The sequence below is a fragment of the Pleurodeles waltl genome, chromosome 6 (genome assembly GCF_031143425.1).
Source record: "Pleurodeles waltl isolate 20211129_DDA chromosome 6, aPleWal1.hap1.20221129, whole genome shotgun sequence".
Taxonomy (NCBI): domain Eukaryota; kingdom Metazoa; phylum Chordata; class Amphibia; order Caudata; family Salamandridae; genus Pleurodeles; species Pleurodeles waltl.
Window position 1 is genome coordinate 77,860,661 of NC_090445.1, and position 25,173 is coordinate 77,885,833.

Sequence of the window (25,173 nt, forward strand, 5' to 3'; positions counted from 1 at the left end):
AAGGGAGATAGATAAGGCAGATGAATTTATAGATGCTATAAGGAAAGAACAGGCTGATCATGTGTAATATCTGTAATAAGTTTTTGAATTTTGAGCCCCCCAGGTAGGCAGGGCACTCTAAAATTAGGCCCATGGTGGCTGATACAGTGGGGGGGTTCTCCATGGGGGGGGCTAGGGAGGGGGTGTACAAGAGGGTTGGTTCCTTGGGATAAGGACAGAAATGGTTCCTCATGCACCTAGGCGGTGGGGTGGTGGGTTAGTCCTCAACCCATTAATATTCCAAGAGAGAAGTTTTATCATAGACCTGCCCTCCCCCTGGCTCGTACCAATTTTAGTCATTTAAAACTAAGTTGAGACGAAAGAAAATTCTACAATATTTAAAGGATTCTCCGGCGCAAATCTTAATTTTGCAGGAGACTCATTTGACTGCAGACGAATGTAAAAAGTTATTTAAGATTCAAAAGTGGGTGCAAATGTGTTTGTGCACCTCCCATAATTTCCATACAAGGGGGGTAGTCATTTTAATTAAACAAGGATTTCAAGCCAGACCAGAAATTTTCGAAATAAAGGCAGACCAAGCTGGTCGGTGGATTATAGTAAAATTACAGGTTAATGAAGTATCTTTAGTTTTGGCTGGTTATTACGGCCCAAACTGTGACGATAGTGAACCTTTGAAGAAGGTATTTTCTCAGCTTATTGAATTCTCAGATTCGGTCATTATGGCGGGCGACTTTAATGTGGTTCTGGACAATAGATTGGATAGATCTGACTCTTGCAGATCTTTGGGTACACCCAAATCGCAATGTTTTTTAAAGAGAATGATGAAGGATCATGGCTTGTGTGATATTTGGCGTAAGAAGAAAGGGGAGGCCAGAGCCTTCTCCTTTTTTAATAAGAAATATAGTCATGCGTCACGTATCGATTACTTCCTAGTGGATGAAAGGTGTTTGGAAAATGTTGAAGGAGTCGAATATTTGCCTTCACACTTATCTGACCATGCGGCAGTAATACTGCACTTGACTGCCCCACAGAGAAGGTTGGTTAAGAGGTGGACACTGGAGCGTGCACTATTATTAGATGAAGATGTCTTGCTGCAATTACGTAGGGAATCTGAGGCCTTTTTCAATATTAATATAGGGTCGGCATCATTATCAGTGGTTTGGGACTCTTTTAAGGCGGTAATACGAGGGGTGCTCAAAAGTATAGCATGTTACAAACAAAGTGTTCAGAGACAAAATAAGGGTTTTAGAACAGGAGATGCTGTTAAAAACCGAAATGTTGGTTGGTAAAGGGGTTGGGTCTCAGGAGGAGGAGGCAGGAAGAGTGGAATTGGCCGAGTTAAGAACACAACTGGCTGATATTTTACAGGCACGCATTGCGAAAAGATGGGAGGTTAGCAAATTAAAACATTTTGAATATGGGGAAAATTCAGGGAAGCTGCTAGCCTGGAAAGCCAAATCAGATCAGGTCAGGAACCAGATTAAGGAAATAATGATCGAGGATACAGGTGAAAAACTGATACGTAGGGAGGACATTGAACGCGGGTTTCAAGATTTTTATTCATCTCTGTATACGGAACATGTGGATGGGCAAGAAAAGTGGGTGGAAGACTGGCTAGCCCAAGATATCTTGCCAGAGATTTCGCAACAAGCTCGGGAATTGTTGAATGGCCCTATCACGGCTGATGAGGTAAGGGCGGCCCTAGTGGGGGGCAAAGAAGGGAAAGCTCCGAGCCCCGATGGTATTCCGATGGAGGTGTATAAAGCTTTAGGGGACTTAATAAGCCCGATTTTGTTGGAATTATTTGGCAATTTTTTTTTTAACAAGATAGATATGCCTTCCTCATGGAATGAGGCAGTTATTACGTTGATTTTGAAACCGGGTAAAAACCCGACTAATCGTGCATCTTACAGACCTATCTCACTTTTGAATAGTGATCATAAGCTATTTTCTAAAATCATAGCGGACAGATTAAATAGAGTTGTAAACAACTTAATACATCCAGATCAGAAGGGCTTTTCAAAAGGCAGATACCTCCACGAGTTGACATATGAATTGATTGGGGCAATAGATCTGGCGGTATCACTTGATTCCCCTTTGGGGATTATCACAATCGATGCAGTTAAAGCCTTTGATCAAGTAAATTGGGATTATTTAAAGTTTCTGTTAAGGAAGGCTAACCTGGGAACTAATGTGTGTGGTGTAGTAAATAAAATCTATAAGACCCCCACTGCTAGAATATTGGTGAACGGGAATCTTACCGGTCCAATTGTTATTGCGAGGGGTACTAGACAGGGCTGCCCGCTATCTTCTGTATTATTTAATTTATATATGGAGCCCTTTGCAAGGAAGATTCGGCGGAATAGGGTGATTTCCCCCTTCCGTTGTCAGGGTTGGGAGAAAAAACTATCTTTGTACGCAGACGATCTTCTGCTTTTTACAGACAATCTATCAACGGCATTTCCTGAGGCTCTCAGGCTAGCTGAAGAGTTTGGCAAGGTTTCAGGGTATCAGGTGAATGTGGAAAAAACAGAGATAATGGCTTGAAATATGGATTATAGATCGGTTTATTGCAAGAAGGAAATTAGATATTTGGGAATTTTGATACCTCAAAACATTGATCAATTAGCAGAGAGGAATCAGGTAAAATTACTGCTGGAATGTAAGGGCCTATTAAAAGGCTGGTCCCATCTCCCTCTATCAATTATTGGCAGGGTGAATCTGGTAAAAATGTCTATCCTTCCAAAATGGAATTTTTTGTTTTCTTCTTCTCCACTCCCTATGCAGAAAAAATATATAGAAAAAATGCAGTGCCTAATAAGTGATTTTATTTGAAACTCTAAGGGGGTTAGAATTTCTAGGAGAACGTTGAGGCGGCGTAAGCAAAAGGGTGGTTTGGCATTACCTGAATTGCAATACTATGCTTGGGCCTTTCTTTTGAAAGATTTCAGAGTTTTTTCCAGATCGGACTCTACGACCGCTGGTCTAATGTTTAAAACAATGGTTTCTAATATTAAGGGTGCGTCAACTAATTTTATTTTTAAATTCGGGGATCCTAAATTCTACAAAAAGATAAGGCTGAAAATCATGCGGGGACTAGCAGAATGTTGGTATCAGATTAGACGATTAGCAAAACGTACCTATTATAACTTCAATGCACCTATATGGGATTCCCCGGGTACTCCAGAATGTTTCCAAGACATACTAGCGTTACCGATAAAACAGGCTGGAGTAGAGCATTGGGGAGAGTTGTTTCCTGAAGGGGACCTTCTTTCGTGGGAAGAATTGGTGTTAATAACGGGGGGCGCTTTGTCTAGGTGGAAATTTTTGCAAGTAAGAGAATGGGCTAAAGGGATTAAGGAAGGTGTGGGGAAGTATAACCCTTTGGATGTAATTATCCCGAGCCCTTTGGTAGGTCCCCACAAAGTGTCAGCTTGGTATTGGGGGATCCTAGAAGGTGTAGACGGCGAGTTTGATCTTCCTGCAAAATTGTGGGGAGACTGCTTCCCGGAAGAGTTGGTTAAGAGGTGGTGGAAGGAGTCATTAGCACTGCTTCATGGTACTGTGAAACCCGCTGCGCTAAAGAAAAACCACTATTATACGCTACATAGAGCTTACATTTCGCCAGAGAAATTATTCAAAATGAAAGGAGGCCAGGGGGTGAACTGTTCAAAATGTGGTTTGGCTCAAGCTACGGATATTCATATGTTTTGGGAATGCTTGGATGTTCGACACTTTTGGGAAGAAGTATGTGGAACAATTTCGAGTATTCTGAAGCAGAAAATAGAGGCCTCCTTAAAGTTGTTAATTTTTGGTCAAGCCCAGGACTGGTTGGGGTGGTCTGATACAGCGAGAGACAAAAAGTTAGTATTTTATGCAATAGTACTGGGGAGGCGAGAAATCTGTAGGAAATGGATGTCGAAGGCCCCGCCAGGTTATGCAGAATGGCTTAGAGATGTACTAAGCACAGCAGATTTGGATCAAGCCATAGGGGGAAAGGATAAGGCGCGAGGGGATTTCTGGACACCATTGTTGGATTGGAAAATAGATCATTGATGGATGTAATTTTATTTTATTGTTTGTTGAAATTGATATGGTTTTGTGTCATTGGTCCGATGATTACACACCCTGCTCTGAAATCCTTAGGGAGTTAAGACAGTCTAAGGATTGGTCGAGAAGAGAGGGTAACCCCTGGCCGAAAATAACTTCCCATGTGCTGGCTGATAAGCAAAGGAGGTTTTATACACTGCCTAGGGTGAATGAGGACAAAAAAAAAGAAAGTAGGCCCGAGTGAAATTTCAATTAGGCTGGAGTAATCGGAGTCATTTTTGTAAAATTTGTTTTACTATTTTGACTTGAGATTATCAAAAATTATGCAATTATGTCTGTTGCGTATTTTTGAGGCATTTGGCACAAAAGTCCTACCACAGAAGCACAAAAACAACAAACAGTGAATTCAAGCGACTGCTGGCGGCCGCTGTTCGTGTTCTGCTGCATTTTGAATGTAGAGCTATTTTCTTTTTTTTTGTCCAACAATATTTTATTGAAACATCGCCACTTATTACAATCAGAACAAGGTCTGAACGTAACAGCACATACACTCAGAAACATTGATTGGAAATACCTACATAACAAGACAATTGTTTATTTAATTAGAAAAAGAACCCCCCACTCCACCCTCTGTCCATCCCCACTTATTCCTCACAAACACCCCACACACAGCAATCTCGAGGTGTAAATACACTATTCCACGCCTCGCCTCTGAGCTCTTATACTGCTATCATTTTGCCTCCAATATACTTAATCGCCCCTTTTAAGCCGATAACCGGCGGGAGTGTGACGATCTGGGGCACCACACATGGATCATGGACCACATCCCCGCCTTGGCCACCCTCTCCAGCATATCCCATCGGTATGGCCAAACATGCACTTTGAAAGTTTCGGTGAGATGTGCCACAGCACCACTGTCTTATATTGGAATTCCCTGTGCTGTACACTCGGACACATGGTTAGTTTATCTTCCCAGGGCTTGTGCCACTATTGCGACTGGATTGGGTGGCTTAAGTATGGGGACCAGCGCTTATATAGGACCATTTTGGAGCCTCTGTTTCCTCCATCAGGAGGGCATAGATGTTGGAGATAACAACCCTGGGGCCAGCTTAGGTGGTGAACTTTGTTCCCAGGGTGTCGATATGCAACCAGCCATTATTCGTTTAGTAGGAGAGAGGACACAGTGATGCATCTGAAAATATCGCATCACAGTCTCTGTCAGGGCAACATCTTTTTTGCACTGCAAGAAGTTCTTAATTTTGCCCCTTGAAATAGGTCCCGTAACATTCTACAGCCCCCCCCTCACCTGTGCAAAAAACATCCTATATCTTCACCCCCAGGGGTAGTCTTTGTTGCCCTACGACGCATAAAGGGGGGCAGGAACGCAGTTGGTTTCAAGGTTTTCGTGAGTGTGAACCAGATATCAAAGGGAGGGTTCCTGCATCTCAGATACATAGCAAGCGTATGGTCCTGCTTCTTGTGGGAGCCACGGAACAGCTCAAGGTGCCCAAGCCATCATGGCTGCCTCCATATGCACCCAGTGGCTTTCCGTTTCACAAAGGGACCACTCGAAAAATTTGAATCTGGGCTGATTGATAATATTTGAAAGCCTTTATCCTCCCTTACGTTTAGTTGTTCGCAGAACAGCCTGTGATACTTCTGCTCGCTTTTCTCCCCACATTAAGTAGTCGATGGACATGTGCAGAACATTTAATTCACTATCTGGGACCTTAAATGGGACTGCCTGAAAGAGGTAGAGCAATCAGGCAAGGACAGCCAGTCTTTCCAACCAGGAGGTACATAGAGGTTTCCATTGGGACAGCTTTGACAATGTTGAAAAGGTGTGGATAATTAGCTAAATATAGTTCATGCAGTCGTGGGGTAATGAACGCTTCCAAATATTTGAGTTACTTGCAGATTGTCTAACGGATGGGGAGCGGTATGTCCAGCTTTGCTTGTGTCTCTAGCGTCAACCCCCACTTGGCATTTCAGATTTATCTAGGTTCACTTTGAACCCAGATATCCTAGTGTAGGCATTCAGGGCATTCAGGGCATCCATCGCCTTAGGGATCGAGCTCATGGGGTTTGTTACTGTGAGGAGGTTATCGTCTGCGAATAGATGTATAGTATGCCGGTGTCCACCAAAGAGCATCTCTTATATGTTCACCTGTTTCCAAATACTTGCCGCCAAAGGTTCAACTGCTAGTACGAACAATAGTGGTGACAGCGGACACCCCCGCCTTTTTTCCCCTATATAGGGGGATCTCTTTGACCTCTCCCCGTTTACCAGAATTCGGGCACTAGGGGAGCAGCAGCTGGCCACTATCCAGGTTAGCATGTGGGGTCCCAGCCCCATGGCATCCAGCACCTTAGCAAGAAATGTCCATCTGAGCCTGTCAAATGCTTTTTCAGCGTCAAGTAACAGTATTGCCATAAGAATGGATCCGATATTGGCCTTTTCCACTAGGTGCAGTACCCATCTAATATTGTCTGCTATTTGGTGGTGCAGGACAAACACCGATTGGTCTGGATTCATCAGGTGCAGCATATGACGTAGTAGCATATTCGCTAGGATCTTTGTAAAGATCTTTGCGGCTGAGTTTAGCAACACGGTCATCGGTATGAGCTGCATTGATTGACTGGTTCGCCTGGTTTAGCTACTAAAGTTAGACGAGGTTACTGCTTGAGAGGAGAGAAATTAACTGAAGAGGGCTGTTAGGTGTGGGATCATGGTCTCTTGAGGTGCTTATAAATGTTTGTGAGGCCATCTGGACCAGGAGATTTATCAGGGTGACCTCTTCATCAGTTATTCATTTCTCACATTTGCCCTGATTGTTTTTGTGGAGTCGCTGAAGCTGCGCCTCCTCAATGAAGAACTGTGCTTCAATAAGGTCTGTAGGTTCCTCTCAATACAACTCTTCATAAAAATCCTTAAGGACTTTAGGTTGGTCCTGGGAACTGTCAAGTATTGTGATCCTGTGACCCAGAAGGGCTGTGATGCATCTGGTGAGAGTCTGATCTCTCTCTGAGATGCCCTCCTAATAGTGCCCTTGTTTTATTTGGCCCTTTTTTATTGGAGGCAAAGCAGCGCTTTAATCGACCGTTCCATGGTTAGCAGATCTAATTTCCCTTGAATGGTAATGGCCTCCCCCAGGTGCTTTAAGGAGCCTGTATCTCTATGGCTGTCTGTGGCAGCTTTGTAGTCTGTCCTGCGAGGCTTTATCATCCCCATATATTTTATGCAGCCTAGCACCCTCTGAAAGGCACTGTCCACGTAGAACTGCTTTAAAAGCATCCCACTTGGGTTGGGTTGTACATTCCCTCCATGGTATTCTCCTCAAAAGTGTGTCCTTGCACCCCATAAGGTTTGCCTGGCCAACCTACCCCAGAGGAAGGATTTATCTAGTTTCCAGTTCACTCTGTTGCCTAATCATGTTTCTCCCCCACACCAGTACTGAATGGACGTGTGGTCTAAGACAGCTATCCCATTGTGTGTGACAACCTTAACGTTTTCTACAATGTCTCCCACATAAGTTCTATTCAGGAGTACAATCTATGGTTGTGGGGAATATAAGTGAATTCCTGTACATCAGGATGACTATGTCTCCACATATCTACCATGCCAAAATCTTTCAAGGTTTGTAGGAATGTTGGCGACATGGTGCCTTGTAAGAACCAACCACTCAGATAGCTGTCCAACCGAGGATTCAGTACCGTAATAAAATCGCCATCCCACAGCAGTGAGGTGAATACCAAGCTACTCAACAAGCTAGGCCAAGTAAATATCCTGTCCTTGATTAGGTACTTAGATATTAAGTATGTGACATGGTTTGCCCTTGTGTAGTCCCACCAGGTAGATATAACAACCCTTGGTGTTGCCTTTGTGGAGTTTTATCACTTCATATGGAAAATTCTTGTGTATCCCAACCATTACCCCACAGTTTTTTGAGCAACTAGTGGCAAAGATTTGGGTGGTGTAGTTTGTTTCTCATAAGGTGTGTCTCAGAAGCCTTAAGGTGTGTTTCCTGGAGGAATACAACATCCAGCGCTGCCTCCTCAATTTCTCTCCACACTCAATGGCGCTTAATGGGGACATTTAAACCATTATTATTCTGTGTTCCTACTCTTACCATCTAACGGTTTTGTCAGTTGCTGGTTCCGCGATATAGGGTTTTGCCTACACCACTGCTGAATATTAAACGTTATAGACGTGGGTAGGCGGCCACGGGTACGTATGCTCTCTGAGGGGATGAACCACTCTGTAGGTTTGCAGGATAAAGTAATGGCTCTCCTCCCTAACCCTGCCCTCAGTATCTGCCCCCTCCAAAGGTTTCCCAGGTGTAATGAGGACCACTCTGCGCCAACCCCCAACTCCTGCTCTGATTATATAAACTGAGGCCTTAGTTGTTGAGTATGTACCCCTTAATCATGACATTAACCCAATAGGACACATCAATTTACCCATGAGGATATCTTACAAATAAACTACAGTAATGGGCCATTGTTATGAGCCTCCTGTAAGGCATCAAAAGTCTCCATTCTCCATAATCATCAAGAGTGAATAAAGAGTTACAAGGTGTGCATATGGGTAAGCCCTAGTTAGTCTTGCTAACAGCTTTTGACAGTCTGTCAATCCCTCATTTACGTGCCGTTCTGCATCGCGCTCTCTCTCCTTAGGGCTCCGTTGGTGTTCTGCATCACTGCCAGGTGGGGTTGCCGCTCTATTTTGTAGTGGTCCTAAAATGTCCAGCGTTTTTTCCAGCGTGCGAACAGTGTAAGGTTTTAAGTCCATCTGGAACCATAGGGCAAAAGGGAACATCCAACGATAGCAGATCTGGCGTTTACACAGCTGTCCTAAAAGAGGCCAGTGTACGGCATTAGTTTAGCTTTACTTAAGAGAGATATTGATAGAACTCAACAGGGAGATCTAACATTGGGATCTTGTCTGTTTTCCTGGCAGCATTCAGGATCTTGTCTTTCAGCTGGGTTTAGCCTACCTTGGCTAATATGTTACTTGCTCTTGAGTTTGCTGGTGATCTAGGGGTTCTGACCCTATGTGCCCTGATGATAGGTATGTTTGCCTCCTGGTCGTCCTTAAATTGCTTGAAACAGTTCCGTACAGAATCATACGATGTCTTCTCCTTCCTCAGACTCCAGGATGTGTCTAATTCTGATGTTAAGTCGTCTTGACCTATCCCTTAGATCAGTACTCTTCGCCCACAGGTGCACAATTTCAGTTTCCATTTTTGCCTCAGAATCCTGCAGTTTTCAATGTCATGGCTCATGGTTATGATAGCGTCTTCACTGGTGGCGACTCTCTCGCCCAAGCGTGCATTTTCTTTGAAACATCAGCCGACCCAGAGACCAGGTCAGAATTTAAAGCCTGCATGTGAATCATTATCTTACTGGCAAGTTTATTGTGTAGGTCACTGAGATGGGTCTGTAGACCCTCTTTCGTCCTTTTTTGTCACCAGAGTGGTCCTTATCTCTGTGGTTCTGGGAGAGGGTGGCGAGAGGAAAGGCCCTGACAAGCAGAGATTTTTGTTTCGTGCAGAAGTTGTCTTTTCATAGGCCAGGACCCTGGAATCGAGTCCTATGGGCGCTACTCTTGCTGCCAAATCATGTAATCCCTTGTGTACATTAATAGTGAACAGCCAGGCACAGTCCTCTCTATTGTCTGCTATACGTGCTCCTGTGGGAGAATACCACTCATGGATTGGCAGGCTTGTGTGCAGCCAAGGCTTCAGTTGGCACCCACACCAAGTCTGGCTGAGTACGTGAATGAGGCCATGCCATATGATGCTGCAGGGTCGTAGCGCAGGTTACAATTCCCCCACTGAAATTAAGTAGGGTGGGCGGTGAGCTATGCTCGCTGGCAGGGTTAACAGAGTTTTTTGTACGGCAGTGGAGCTCACCCCATGCACATTGCAGCCCAGTTATTAGCCATACAGCGCAAGCGAAGACAGTCTGCGCTTGCACTGTGTGGCCCATAACTGGCCTGCAGTACGCACTCAGCCTGATGTCTGTGGCATGGAGCTGCTGCAAGCTGCAGGGCTGCACTGGCGACAGCCCTTGATCGAGGCCCCCTCCTTTCACTGTTCTCAACAGCCCAGGACCAGGGTTCAGAGGGAGGCAGAGACCCAGGTCACTGGCAAAGGGAACTCAGGTAAGACCCTCGTTTCACTTTCTCTTCTATGTGCACATGGGGGCTGGCACTGGGCATGGACAGGATTTACATATGAGGGGAGTGGAGGGGTCTGTGCTTGGATAAAAGGAAACATGCTGTCAGAGCTACACTTGAAAAGAACCTGTCTCTCCAAAGTCCCTGGTGTTCTGGGGTACGGTACTGAGGCCAGTAAGGAGAGCTGGATACCTGGGGAGCATCAGCTGTGTGCTGAGTGGTAGTCCGGCAGCCCTCGCCAGAAAGATGTGTGAGGCCTGAGAGAGTGCTTTAGAGCCCAGTGGCAAGCAAGGCTATGCATTTTGTGAAAATACCAAGCTGCTGGTGGTGAGCTGGTTTGCTGCTGCTAGTATTGGGCCCTAAAAATGTGCGGTCTGAGGCTGTGTGTAAGTGCACAGGAAGCAATTGCAAGGCTGTTACAAGACGGGGTGTGCTTGGCCCTCCGTAGCAAGTTTGTGAAGGAGGGCAGTTGGTGAAGGGAAGTGTTCAGGTGTGAACAGCAGCAGGCTCCAGACCGGTGGGCTGTGTTAGCACAAGAGGCCTCAAACAGCAGCTTTTGCTACCTAAGGCCCTGACCTGAATGTGCCCAATCTCAGAAGCGCTAAGCAGGGTTGGGCCTGGCTAATCAGGCCCAACCCTGCTTAGCAATACCTAGAATGGATGCATTCATTCCAGGGTGCCAATAGGGCAGGCAGCACTCTGCGGCTAACCTCTCAACTTGAGCGCATCCTCGTTCTGGGGAATTGGGCCTATGAAAGTCCAAGATTGCCCACTGTCATTCACTCTGTCCTCTGTTGCTGCCGCCACACCTCTCATGCTGAAGGAGATGGGCCTCACCACCAGTTTCTCTTCAATGTATTGCAGTAGCGGTCCTATCATTTCTGGCGTATTCTTCGAACATGGTGGAGAGCCCTGAGAGGAGGCTCGGTCCCGGAGTTAAACAGTTGAGCACCATACCAGCTCAGCAGGGCTATTTTCTTAGTGCAAACTGCAGCCTCGGGTCCATTTTGGACGGTTGATTTTGAAGAAAAAAATAGCACTAAATGCTGGGTAACGCAACTCTTGTTATTTTGCAGTAATTTTGCTACAGCAAATTCTGACCATTCCTAATCAAGAGAGTCTGGCCTATGTGCACTAACAATTATCCAAGTTACTGATAGATTGTCTACCTATGCACAGCACCAGCTCCACTTGAGTTTGCAATAGCTCCTGCCTTAGGGCAGTCAAAGTTATTCCTCAATTATTCAGAACTGATCTATATAATATTTGTTTCTCTTGCGCTCCTAAAAGCTGACAGCCCCTGTGCAGTACTGATGCCCACTTAGTTCCTAGTAGCAGGCCTGCCGGAAGACAATACAACTTTCTCTAGCTCCCCCATTACCCAATCCTCTACATGCAGCACTAAATCCCCCTGAGGTCCTAAATTCTGCTCGTCTCCGTATCCAGCCCACCTACAACCCACCGCCGTTCCCAATACAGATAGACAAACCATCTATGAAGAACCCACAAGGAACTCACAACCCAGAGTGGTGCAGCGGTCAGAAGGACCACAACAGGAACAGGAGCTTTAGGAATTTGTGCAGATGAGCACCATATGGGGGAGGAGTAAGTTAAGCACTCTGGAGGCACTGGCGCTGCAGTGTCAGAACCTGGTCACTCCGCAGGGGGTTAGGGATACAGAAGGAAATGCATCATATGTGTGATGGGTAAACAGGCACATAGGTACATAGGACGATCAACTTATTTAAAAGAAAGTAGAAGTTAAGAAATAAAGAAGAGATTACAAAAGGAGAGAAGCTATAGAACAGTTTGACAAAGGCAGTGTGAAATGAAATACAGTGAAGGAGCCATCAGGACAGAAAGTGGAATTTTTAAGGTAATTGAAGGGGAAGTGAATGAACAACGTAAAAGAGCGCGAAGGCTGGAACAAGAGCAAAGGAGGACAAACAAGAGGGAAAGGATGGGCTTGTCAGACATGTGCATGGACCACACCTGGCTGGAACTGGATGACACAGTCCACTCCTTTAGAGGGATTGCGAAGCTTGGCGTTGGGAACCTGCTGCAACAGGTCAAGGACATCTTGGTAACCCAACTCCCAACTGAGGTCATCCAGGTCAATGCCTCGCTGATATCTGAGAATGTCCATCAGCTTCAGCACCCTCAGGCCGCTAGCAAACATTGGATCAGTGAGCACACTTAGAATTTCTTCATCTAGCCCTGTGAGACAGAAAAACAAAAGATTACAAACAAGATTGGCTCCATTAGATGAAAGCGGTGGTAAACTCTTTCTAGTACACCACTGCCCTCCCAAAAAAACACTGACAAAAACTTGAGCATTATGTTGTATGACAGGGGAGTGGTAAAACAAAGCTGATGGCAGCTACAAGGCAGTCATGATCTGCAGCATTGAGATTCCTCTGTTTTTGCTTCTCCTTATGTTCTCAGATAATATGCCTGTATGCCTGTGAGGTGTCAATTACATTTCTTCCACCTTCTTTCAAAGAACTTTCATATTTTAGCATAAGCATATGTTGCATTTCTGTTCACGTATCTATTATTCGAGAATGCCGATGTATTGAATTTATACCATGCTGTCCTGAAATAATCAGTCTTTACACTACTGAGGTGAGGAGGAACTGAATTAATTTACATTTGCCTGCAAAGTCTGCGGAAATGTGGTTCTGGGAAAAGCAAGGACTTCATACCACACTTAATGGCATGCTTCATCATCGGGTTTTCCACATCAGAATCTCTAGATGAGTCCGGGTGGATTCTTCCCATCTAGTGCGGGAGCGGGGGTTTTAAAAACTATTTTATAGAGCACTGACTTGCAAGAGAAACAGTGGGTAAAACAGCCTAAAGCTATTTATCCAGGGTTTATTCGGTAATGGCCTGGCTGGGCTACAAGCGCCTGTGGCTAGGTGGCCGGAAGTGGAATATCATAATACAGCTGTCCTAGACTCTCAGAATTTTTATGCAGCCTTTAAATAGGAATTACTTCAAATAAATGTCAGCCTGTGACTGATCACAAAATGTGTCTGTTTCCTACAAAATTCGCATTTTTCCATTCACTGCAATGTATGAAATAAGTTACTATTTGTATGTAAACATATATAGCAAGTCATGTTGACAACTCTTGCCATTGCAATTAAACACGATGCAAGCTGTCCTCCAGACACTCTCACTGTGGATGCACAGAGAACTGTTCTTCTCACGTTTGTTCCGAACAGCGAAAAATAACTTCCCGGTAGCATTCGTTTTCTAGATTAATATCTGACGTAGATTTACATACTTCATACCTTTGAGATTGAGAAAAGTCTAAATGTGTTTTAAAATAACTGTGGGTGAGGACTCAAAGGCATATCCTAGATGTTGTGTGGTGAAGTTCAGAACCCCAGAATAGTAATCATTCACTGATATCTTCGGCCCCTTTTGTCACTCTGTTGCAAGAAACCAGCTCTCTTCATATTAGTCTTACGTTCTGGGAGTTAAGCCTTTGTAAATCTATGGTAGACATCAAGCTGCAAAAGCAGAATTATAGGCAAGTAAATTTCCATTTGTTGCAGAATTGGTTACAGATGTACTGTCTATGCATTAGGTATTTAGTTATGAGGATGGGTGTGAGCCTGACCCCAAAAAAGCATCTCTTACCAAAAGATTAGTCCTTGGTACATGTAGGTACTGAAAGCAACTATCTCAGTTATACAGATGGTACTTATATATGGTGCTGTTTAAGCCTGTCCTCTTGTAGAATGGCTTATTTTTAATCATGTATCTTTATTTCAGAGTAATCCATAAAGGAACATAACATTTCATTCAGCTTCATGCATAATAAAAACAGTAGAAACAATCAAAACAATAAACAAAAGTCTCATTAGCAAAGTTGTACCTCAGGGAACACCCATCCTGTGGCTTAACTTAATAGCTTCTTTTTAAAAAAATATTAGAAAAACATATCAATTAATCATATAACAATTGTAAAACATGAAAGCAGGATTGATTAAATGTTTCAGGGGAGATTATCGGACCCATAGAACATGACGAGGTGACACTTGTCTGGAGGAGAGACACTGTTGCAGTCACAAGATGGTAAGTTGTTAACCGTATTCTACTCCCTTGGTATGGCCATCTAACAATGCAACAAATTGAGCCTTTCAAACGGATATCTGTGGTTACTATCATTCACAAATGTAAGACAGGGTTCCACGTAAGATGTAGTCTTTATAGCATATAGCCCCCTGACTGGACATTTGTGATATGCCACCCCTTCTCGGTCTGCTTCTCTATGGGAAATGAAAACCTTTTTGGTCCACACAATGTCTTTCCTTGATAAATGCTCAGAAAAAGAAAACACATCAGGTTGGCCCAGGGCAGCAAACAGTCTTAATGTAACTGATCCGCAGGATTGGAAAAAAGTTCAAATAGTTCCTGTAAGGAAATACATCCTTGGCATGGTTACCCCCTAACTTTTTGCGTTTGCTGATGCTAAGTTATGATTTGAAAGTGTGCTGAGACCCTGCTAACCAGGCCCCAGCACCAGTGTTCTTTCCCTAAACAGTACCTTTCTCTCCACAATTGGCACAACCCTCGCACTCAGGTAAATCCCTTGTAACTGTTACCCCTGGTACCAAGGGCCCTGAAGCCAGGGAAGGTCTCTAAGGGCTGCAGCATGTCTTATGCCACCCTGGGGACCCCTCACTCAGCACATGCACATTGCCTCACAGCTTGTGTGTGCTGGTGGAGAGAAAATGACTAAGTCGACATGGCACTCCCCTCAGAGTGCCATGCCAACCTCACACTGCCTGTGGCACAGGTAAGTCACCCCTCTAGCAGGCCTTATAGCACTAAGGCAGGGTGCATTATACCACAGGTGTGGCCATATGTGCATGAGCACTATGCCCCTACAGTGTCTATGCAAAACCTTAGACATTGTAAGTGCAGAGTAGCCATAAGAGTATATGGTTTGGGAGTTTGTCAAACACGAACTCCACAGTTCCATAATGGCTACACTGAAAACTGGGAAGTTTGGTATCAAACTTCTCAGCACAATAAATGCACACGGATGTCAGTGTGCAATTTATTGTAACATACACCCAGAGATGACCCCTGAATACCTACCCGACTTTCAGTGTAGGCTGACCAGTTTTTGCCAGCCTGCTGCACACCAGACATGTTGCTGGCCACATGGGGAGAGTGCCTTTGTCACTCTGTGGCCAGGAACAAAGCCTGTACTGGGTGGAGGTGCTTCTCACCTCCCCCTGCAGGAACTGTAACACCTGGCGGTGGGCCTCAAAGGGTCACCCCTTTTGTTACAGTGCCCCAGGGCATCCCAGCTAGTGGAGATGTGCACCCCTCCGGCCACTGGCCCCACTTTTGGCAGCAAGGCTGGAAGAGAAAATGAGAAAAACAAGGAGGAGTCACCCACCAGTCAGTACTGCCCCTAAGGTGTCCTGAGCTGAGGTGACCCCTGCCTTGAGAAACCCTCCATCTTGAGTTTGGAGGATTCCCCCAATACGATTAGGGATGTGCCCCCCTCCCCACAGGGAGGAGGCACAAAGAGGGTGTAGCCACCCTCAAGGACAGTAGCCATTAGCTACTGCCCTCCTAGACCTAAACACCCCCCTAAATTCAGTATTTAGGGGCTCCCCAGATCCCAGGAAATCAGATTCCTGCAACCTGAAGAAAGAAGAAGGACTGCTGACCTACAAGCCTACAGAGAAGGAGGAAGACGACAACTGATTTGGCCCCAGCCCTACCAGCCTGTCTACAACTTCGAAAACCTGCTCCAGCAACACATCCGACAGGGACCAGCGACCTCTGAAGCCTCAGAGGACTGCCCTGAACTACAGGACCAAGAAACTCCTGTGAACAGCGGACCTGTTCAAAACCAGCTACTTCTTTGCAACAAAGAAGCAACTTCCAAGGACTTCACGTTTCCCGCCAGAACCGTGAGACTCTACACTCTGCAACCAACCCCCCTGGGCTCGACCTGCAGAAAACCAACACCTCAGGGAGGACTCCCTGGCGACTGCAAGCCCGTAAGTAACCAGAAACGACCTGAGCCCCCACAGCGATGCTTTCAGAGGGAATCCATAGGCTCCCCCTGACCGCGACTGCCTGTAACAAGGGACCCGGCGCCTGGAACCAACACTGCACCCGCAGCCCCCAGGACCTAAAGGAACCGAACTTCGACGCAGGAGTGACCTCCAGGCGACACTCTGCCTTGCCCAGGTGGTGGCTGTCCTGAGAAGCCACCTCTGTGCCTGCCTGCCTGCACCGCTAGAGTGACCCCCGGATCCCTCCATTGAAACCTATACAAAACCAGACGCCTGCTTTGCTCACTGCACCCGGCCGCCCCTGAGCCGCTGAGGGTGTACTTTGTGTGCCTTCTCGTGTCCTCCCCGGTGCTCTACAAAACCCCCCTGGTCTGCCCCCCGAGGACGCAGGTACTTACCTGCTGGCAGACTGGACCTGGAGCACCCCTGTTCTCCATAGGCGCCTATGTGTTTTGGGCACCTCTTTGACCTCTGCACCTGACCGGCCCTGAGCTACCGGTGTTGTAACTTTGGGGTAGTCTTGAACCCCCAACGGTGAGCTGCCTATGCCCCAGGACTGAGACTTGTAAGTGTTTTACTTACCTCCTAATCTAATCTTTACTTACCTGCCCCAGGAACTGTTGATTTTTTCACTGTGTCCACTTCGAAAATAGATTATTGAAATTTTTACAAAGACTGTACATGATATTGTTTTCATTCAAAGTTCCTAAAGTATCTAAGTGAAGTACCTTGCATTTAAAGTATTAACTGTAAATCCTGAACCTGTGGTTCTTAAAATAAACTAAGAAAATATATTTTCCAATATAAAAACCTATTGGCCTGGAGTTAGTCTTTGAGTGTGTGTTCCTCATTTATTGCCGGTGTCTGTACAACAAATGCTTAACACTACCCTCTAATAAGCCTACTGCTCGACCACACTACCACAAAATAGAGCCTTAGAATTATCTACTTTTGCCACTATCTTACCTCTAAGGGGAACCCTTGGACTCTGTGCACACTATTCCTTACTTTGAAATAGTCTATACAGAGCCAACTTCCTACACTGGTGGATCAGCGGTGGGGTCTAAGACTTTGCATTTGCTGGACTACTCAGCCAATACCTGATCACACAACTAAATTCCAAAAATTGTCATTAGAAACTGATTTTGGAATTTGAGCTATTTTTCTAAATTTGTAAAAGTCCTGCTAGGGCCTTGTGTAAGTCCAAGTTAGCATTTCTTTTAGAGTTTAAAAGTTTTGTAAACGTTTGGATTAAGTTCTAGAGATAGTTTTCGATTCTTAAAAAGTATCTCAACTTTTAGAAAAATAATGTCTAGCACAGAAGAGATTGTGGTGGAACTCAACCTCACCCCTTACCTGCATATAAGGATGTCAGAGTTAAGGACTCTCTGTAAGATAAATAAATATAAAAACAGGATCAAACCCTACCAAAGTACAGCTCCAGGAGCTTTTGGTAGAGTTTGCAAGAGACCACCCCTCTGAAGATGACCTTACAGAGGGGGAAACTAGTGACCTGGAAGATAATTCCCTCCCTGCTGTCCTAGTTAGGGAGACCAGGGTCCCTCAAACCCTGACTCCACAAGTGATAGTCAGAGATGCTGGTTCTCCCACAGGGGAGTCTAGTAACTCTGGAAGCATTGAGGGCAGCCTCAATGAAGATGACCTCCTGTTAGCCAGGATGGCCAAAAGATTGGCTTTGGAGAGACAGCTCCTAGCCATAGAGACGGAAAGACAAGAGATGGATTAGCTCCCATCAATGGTGGCAGCAACTTAAATAGGGTCAGAGAGAATACTGACATGCTAAAAATCCCCAAAGGGATTGTAACAAAATATGAAGAGGGTGATGACATCACCAAATGGATCACAGCTTTTGAGAGGGCTTGTGCAACCAGAAAAGTAAACAGATCTCACTGGGGTGCTCCCCTTTGGGAAATGTTCACTGGAAAGTGTAGGGATAGACTCCTCACTCTCTCTGGAAAGGATGCAGAATCCTATGACCTCATGAAGGCTACCCTGATTGAGGGCTTTGGATTCTCAACTGAGGAGAACAGGATTAGGTTCAGGGGGGCTCAAAAATCCACAAGCCAGACCTGGGTTGATTTTGTTGCCTTCTCAGTCAAAACACTAGATGGTTGGATTAATGGCAGTGGTGTAAATGATTATGAAGGGCTGTATAATTTGTTTATGAAGGAACACCTTTTAAGTAATTGTTTCAATGATAAGCTTCATCAGCATCTGGTAGACCTAGGTCCAATTTCTCCCCAAGAATTGGGAAAGAAGGCAGACCACTGGGCCAAGACAAGGGTGACCAAGACTTCCACAGGGGGTGACCAAAACAAAGGGGTCACAAAGCCTCCCAGGGGAAGAGTGTTGAGACATCCAAGGGAAAAAGTAGAGTCTTCTACAGAGTCCCAAAAACCTGCACAGGAGGGAGGGTCCAAAGCCTCTTCACAATCCACATTTGGGTACAAGGGTAAAAACTTTGATCCCAAAAAGGCCTGGTACACAGCTGTAGTCAGCATGGACACCAAACTGGAGACAATGGGGGTTATTCTAACTTTGGAGGAGGTGTTAATCCGTCCCAAAAGTGACGGAAAAGTGACGGATTTACCACCAGCCGTATTACGAGTCCATTATATCCTATGGAACTCGTAATACGGCTGGTGGTATATCCGTCACTTTACCGTCACTTTTGGGACGGATTAACACTCCTCCAAAGTTAGAATAACCCCCAATGCCTGTTCCAAGAAAGGTTCCACTTCTACTACTACTCCAGTTAGCACTGGAATAGCCAGTCTCCAGGTGGGATCAACAGTGTGCCCAGAGCAAATCAGGGTCCACACTGAAGCTACATTAGTCTCTGAGGGTGGGGTGGACTTAGCCACACTAGCTGCCGAACATGCAAAAATACAGGCAGCAACTCTTTATTAATGGGACTAGAGTAGAGGCACTGAGGGATACAGGTGCCAGTGTCACTATGGTAACAAACAAACTGGTTTCCCCAGGACAATACCTGACTGGAAAAACGTATCCAGTCACCAATGCTGACAAATCAGACTAAAGTACATCCCATGGCTATGGTAACTTTAGAATGGGGAGGGGTCATTTGCCTGAAACAGGTGGTAGTCTCTTCTGCTACACCAGTCGAATGTCTGCTTGGAAATGATCTGGAGTCCTCAGCATGGGCTGAGGTAGAACTCAAAACCCATGCAGCCATCCTGGGTATCCCTGAACTGGTGTGTGTCAAGACTAGGGCACAGTGCAGAGTTCAGGGTGAAAAAAGAGGTGTTGAGTCTGGAATAATGGCCCAACCCTTCAAGAGAAAAGGAAAGGAGACCGGGGAACCAGCTTCAGCACAGAAAAAAAAATAGAACCTCTCTTCTCAGGAAGAAGTTCTATCCCCTGAGGGAACTGAGCCTATGGAGTTGGAACCTTATCAGGTTTAGCTCTTGGGCCTAGGGGGACCCTCAAGGGAACAGCTGTGCAAGGGGCAAGAAACTTGTCCCTCTCTTGAAGGCCTAAGGTTGCAAGCTGCTAAACAAGAACAAGGAAATGTCAGTGGAACACACAGGGTCTATTGGGAAGATGGACTCATTTACACTGAGGCAAGAGATCCCAAACCTGGTGCCACTAGGAGAGTGGTAGTGCCTCAGGAGTTTAGGGAGTTCATTCTGACCTTAGCCCATGACTTTCCCCTTGCTGGGCATTTGGGACAAACCAAGACATGGGAGAGGTTAGTCAACCATTTCTATTGGCCCAATATGTCCCAGAAAGTAAAGGAGTTTGTGCCTCCTATGCCACCTGTCAAGCCAGTGGTAAGACAGGTGGCCATCCAAAGGCCCCCCTCATTCCACTTCCAGTGGTGGGGGTCCCCTTTGAAAGGGTGGGAATGGATATAGTGGGTCCACTTGAACCTCCCAAAGTATCAGGGAATCAGTATAGCCTAGTAGTGGATCATGCTACTAGGTACCCTGAGGCAATTCCCCTTAGGTCCACTACTGCCCCTGCAGTAGCCAAAGCACTCATTGGTATTATCATCAGAGTGGGATTTCCTAAGGAGGTGGTTTCTGAAAGAGGTACCAACTTCATGTCAGCTTACCTGAAACATATGTGGAATGAGTGTGGAGTGACGTACAAATTCACCACACCATACCATCCACAAACCAATGGTCTTGTTGAGAGATTTAACAAGACAATGAAAGGGCATGATCATAGGGCTCCCTGAAAAACTCAAAAGGAGATGGGATGTCCTCGTGCCATCCCTGTTTTTTCGCCTACAGAGAGGTGCCTCAGAAGGGAGCAGGGTTTTCCCCCTTTGAACTTCTATTTGGCCATCCTGTTAGGGGACCACTAGCTCTTGTGAAAGAAGGCTGGGAGAGTCCTCTCCATCAGCCTAAGCAAGATATAGTGGACTATGTACTAGGCCTACGTTCAAGGGTGGGAGAGTACATGGAAAAGGCAAGTAAAAAACTTGAGGCCAGCCAACAACTTCAGAAGATGTGGTATGACCAAAAGGATGCCATGGTTGAGTTTCAGCCAGGGTAGAAGGTCTGGGTTCTGGAGTCTGTGGCTCCCATGGCACTTCAGGACAAATGGAGTGGCCCTTACCCAGTGCTAGAGAAAAAGAGTCAGGTCACCTAGCTGGTAGACCTAGGCACTAGCAGTACCCCCAAAAGGGTGATCCATGTTAACCGCCTAAAACTCTTCCATGACAGGGCACATGTAAACATGTTAATGGTTACAGATGTTGACCAGGAAGCAGAGAGTGAACCTCTCCCTGATCTTCTCTCCACTGACCCTAAAGATGGCACAGTAGATGGAGTGATCTGTTCAGACACCCTCTCTGGCCAACAGCAAGCTGACTGCAGGCAAGTCCTCCAGCAGTTTGCTGAGCTCTTTTCCCGAACCCCTGGTCAGACACACCTGTGTACCCATGATGTTGAAACAGGAGACAGCATGCCTGTCAAAAACAAAATATTCAGACAGCCTGACCAAGTTAAGGAAAGCATCAAAGTGGAGGTCCACAAGATGCTGGAGTTGGGAGTGATTGAGCACTCTGACAGTCCCTGGACTAGCCCAGTGGTCTTGGTCCCCAAACCTCACACAAAAGATGGCAAGAGAGAGATGAGGTTCTGTGTGGACTACAGAGGGCTTAATTCTATCACCAAGACAGATGTTCACCCCATTCCAAGGGCAGATGAGCTGATTGATAAATTGGGCGCTGCCCAATACTTGAGTACCTTTGACTTGACAGCAGGGTACTCGCAAATAAGAATGGCACCAGGAGCAAAAGAGAAAACAGCATTCTCTACACCTGATGGGCACTATCAGTTTACTGTGATGCCCTTTGGTTTAAAGAATGCCCCTGCCACCTTCCAAAGGTTGGTGAATCAAGTCCTTGCTGGCTTGGAGTCCTTTAGTGCAGCTTATCTTGATGATATTGCTGTCTTTAGCTCCAGCTGGCAGGATCACCTGGTCCATCTGAAGAAGGTTTTGCAGGCCCTGCAAGCAGCAGGCCTCTCTATCAAGGCATCTAAATGTCAGATAGGGCAGGGTACTGTGGTTTACGTGGGACACTGTGTAGGTGGAGGCCAGGTTCAGCCACTCCAGCCCAAGATCCAGACTATTCTGGACTGGGTAGCTCCAAAAACCCAGACTCAAGTCAGGGCATTCCTTGGCTTGACTGGTTACTATAGGAGGTTTGTGAAGGATTATGGATCAATAGTGACCCCCCCTCACAGAACTTACCTCCAAGAAAATGCCCAAGAAAGTTAACTGGACTGTGGACTGTTAAAAGGCCTTTGACACCCTGAAGCAAGCAATGTGCACAGCACCAGTTTTGAAAGCTCCAGATTACTCTAAGCAGTTCATAGTGCAGACAGATGCCTCTGAACATGGGATAGGAGCGGTCCTGTCCCAAACAAATGATGATGGCATTGACCAGCCTGTTGCTTTCATTAGCAGGAGTTTACTCCCAAGGAAGCCGCCTTGGAGTGCCATTGAGAGGGAGGCCTTTGCTGTGGTCTGGTCCCTGAAGAAGTTAAGACCATACCTTTTCGGTACTCACTTCATAGTTCAAACTGTCCACAGACCTCTCAGATGGCTCATGCAAATGAAAGGAGAAAACCCTAAACTGTTGAGGTGGTCCATATCCCTACAGGGAATTGGCTTTATAGTGGAACACAGACCTAGGACTGTCCATGCCAATGCAGATGGCCTTTCCAGGTTCTTCCACTCAGAAAATGAAGACTCTCTTGGGAAAGGTTAGTCTCATCCTCTTTCGTTTGGTGGGGGGGGGAAGGGGTGTAAGGAAATGCCTCCTTGGCATGGTTACCCCCTAACTTTGCCTTTGCTGATGCGAAGTTATGATTTGAAAGTGTGCTGGGACCCTGCTAACCAGGCCCCAGCACCAGGGTTCTTTCCCTAAACTGTACCTTTGTCTTCACAAAATTTCACAACCCTGGTACTCAGGTAAGTCCCTTGTAACTGGTACCCCTGGAACCAAGGGCCATGATGCCAAGGAAGGTCTCTAAGGGCTGTAGGATGTCTTATAACACCCTGGAGACCCCTCACTCAGCACATGCCCACTGCCTCACAGCTTGTGTGTGCTGGTGGGGAGAAAATTACTAAGTCGACATGGCACTACCCTCAGAGTGCCATGTCAACCTTACACTGCCTGTGGCATAGGAAAGTCACCCCTCTAGCAGGCCTTACAGCCCTAAGGCAGGGTGCACTATACCACAGGTGAGGGCATATGTGCATGAGCGTTATGCCCCTACCGCATCTAAGCAAAACCTTAGACATTGTAAGGTCAGGGTAGCCATAAGAGTATATGGTCTGGGAGTTTGTCAAACACGATCGCCACAGTTACATAATGGCTACACTGAAAACTGGGAAGTTTGCACAATAAATGCACACTGATACCAATGTGCAATTTATTGTAACATACACCCAGAGGGCATCTTAGAGATGCCCCCCGAACACCTACCCGACTTCTAGTGTAGGCTGACCAGTTTCTGCCAGCCTGCCACACACCAGACATGTTGTTGGCCACATGGGGAGAGTGCCTTCGTCACTCTGTGGCCAGGAAAAAAGCCTGTACTGGGTGGAGGTGCTTCTCACCTCCCCCTGCAGGAACTGTAACACCTGGCGATGAGCCTCAAAGGCTCACCCCTTTTGTTACAGCGCCCCAGGGCATCCCAGCTAGTGGAGATGCCCGCCCCTCCGGCCACTGCCCCCACTTTTGGTGGCAAGGCTGGAGGAGATAATGAGATAAACAAGGAGGAGTCACCCACCAGTCAGGAAAACCCCTAAGGTGTCCTGAGCTGAGGTGACCCCTGCCTTGAGAAATCCTCCATCTTGAGTTTGGAGGATTCCCCCAATACGATTAGGGATGTGCCCCCCTCCCCACAGGGAGGAGGCACAAAGAGGGTGTAACCACCCTCAAGGACAGTAGCCATTGGCTACTGCCCTCCCAAACCTAAACACACGCCTAAATTCCATATTTAGGGTCTCCCCAGATCCCAGGAAATCAGATTGCTGCAACCTGAAGAAAGAAGAAGGACTGCTGACCTACAAGCCTGCAGAGAAGGAGGAAGACGACAACTGTTGAAAACTAGCCACTTATTTGCAACAAAGAAGCAACTTCCAAGGACTTCACGTTTCCCGCCGGAAGCATGAGACTCTACACTCTGCACCCGACACCCCCGGCTCGACCTGCAGAAAAAAAAACACCTCAGGGAGGACTCCCTGGCGATTGCGAGCCCGTGAGTAACCAGAGTAACCAGAGACGACCTCCCTGAGCCCCCACAGCAACGCCTGCAGAGGGAATCCAGAGGCTCCCTCTGACCGCGACTGCCTGTAACAAGGGACCCGACGCCTGGAACCAACACTGCACCCGCAGCCCCCAGGACCTGAAGGAACCGAACTTCGACGCAGGAGTGACCCGCCGGCGACCCTCTGCCTTGCCCAGGTGATGGCTGTCCCGAGAAGCCCCCTCTGTGCCTGCCTGCACCGCTAGAGTGACCCCCGGATCCCTCCATTTAAACCTATACAAATCCAGACGCCTGCTTTGCTCACTGCACCCGGCCGCCCCTGAGGGTGTACTTTGTGTGCCTTCTCGTGTCCCCCCCGGTGCTCTACAAAACCCCCCTGGTCTGCCCAGAGGACGCAATCAATCAATCAATCAATAAATTTATAAAGCGCGCTATGTACCCGTTAGGGTTTCGAGGCGCTAAGGGGGGGGGGGGGGAAGGGTCGGTGGGTAGCTGCTATCGTTCGAAGAGCCATGTCTTGAGGAGTCTCCTGAAGGTGAGGAGGTCCTGGGTCTGGCGTAGTGGGGTCGGGAGTGAGTTCCAGGTCTTGGCGGCGAGGTAGGAGAAGGATCTGCCGCCAGAGGTCTTGCGCTGGATTCGGGGGACGATGGCGAGGGCAAGGTTGGCAGAGCGTAGTTGACGTGAGGGAACGTAGAAGTTGAGTCTGGTGTTCAGGTAGGTGGGTCCGGTGTCGTGTAGTGCCTTGTGTGCGTGGGTGAGGAGTTTAAAGGTGATCCTCTTGTCCACGGGGAGCCAGTGGAGGTCCTTCAGGTGGGGGGAGATGTGACATCGGCGGGGAATGTCGAGGATCAGGCGGGCGGATGCGTTGGAGTCGTTTGATGTCTTTTGTTGGGATGCCTGTGTAGAGTGCGTTGCCGTAGTCGAGTCTGCTACTGACGAGGGCTTGGGTCACCGTCTTTCTGGTTCCTGTTGGAATCCACTTAAAGATCCTGCGGAGCATGCGGAGGGTGTTGAAACAGGAAGAGGAGACTGCGTTGACCTGTTTGGACATGGTGAGAGCGGAGTCGAGGATGAAGCCGAGGTTTCGTGCGTGGCTGGCTGGGGCGGGTGG

At 46.8% G+C, this 25,173-nt stretch overlaps 1 protein-coding gene across 5 annotated transcripts in view; it reads right to left on the bottom strand.

Moving 5' to 3' along the window:
- Positions 1-25,173, bottom strand: part of LOC138299241 (uncharacterized) — a 195,082-nt gene that overhangs the window by 58,222 nt on the left and 111,687 nt on the right. For all 5 annotated transcript variants that reach the window (XM_069237371.1, XM_069237372.1, XM_069237368.1 and 2 more), the window contains one exon: positions 12,224-12,448. In XM_069237371.1, coding sequence (XP_069093472.1) covers positions 12,224-12,448 — 225 coding nt within the window. The remainder of the gene's footprint in view (positions 1-12,223; positions 12,449-25,173) is intronic.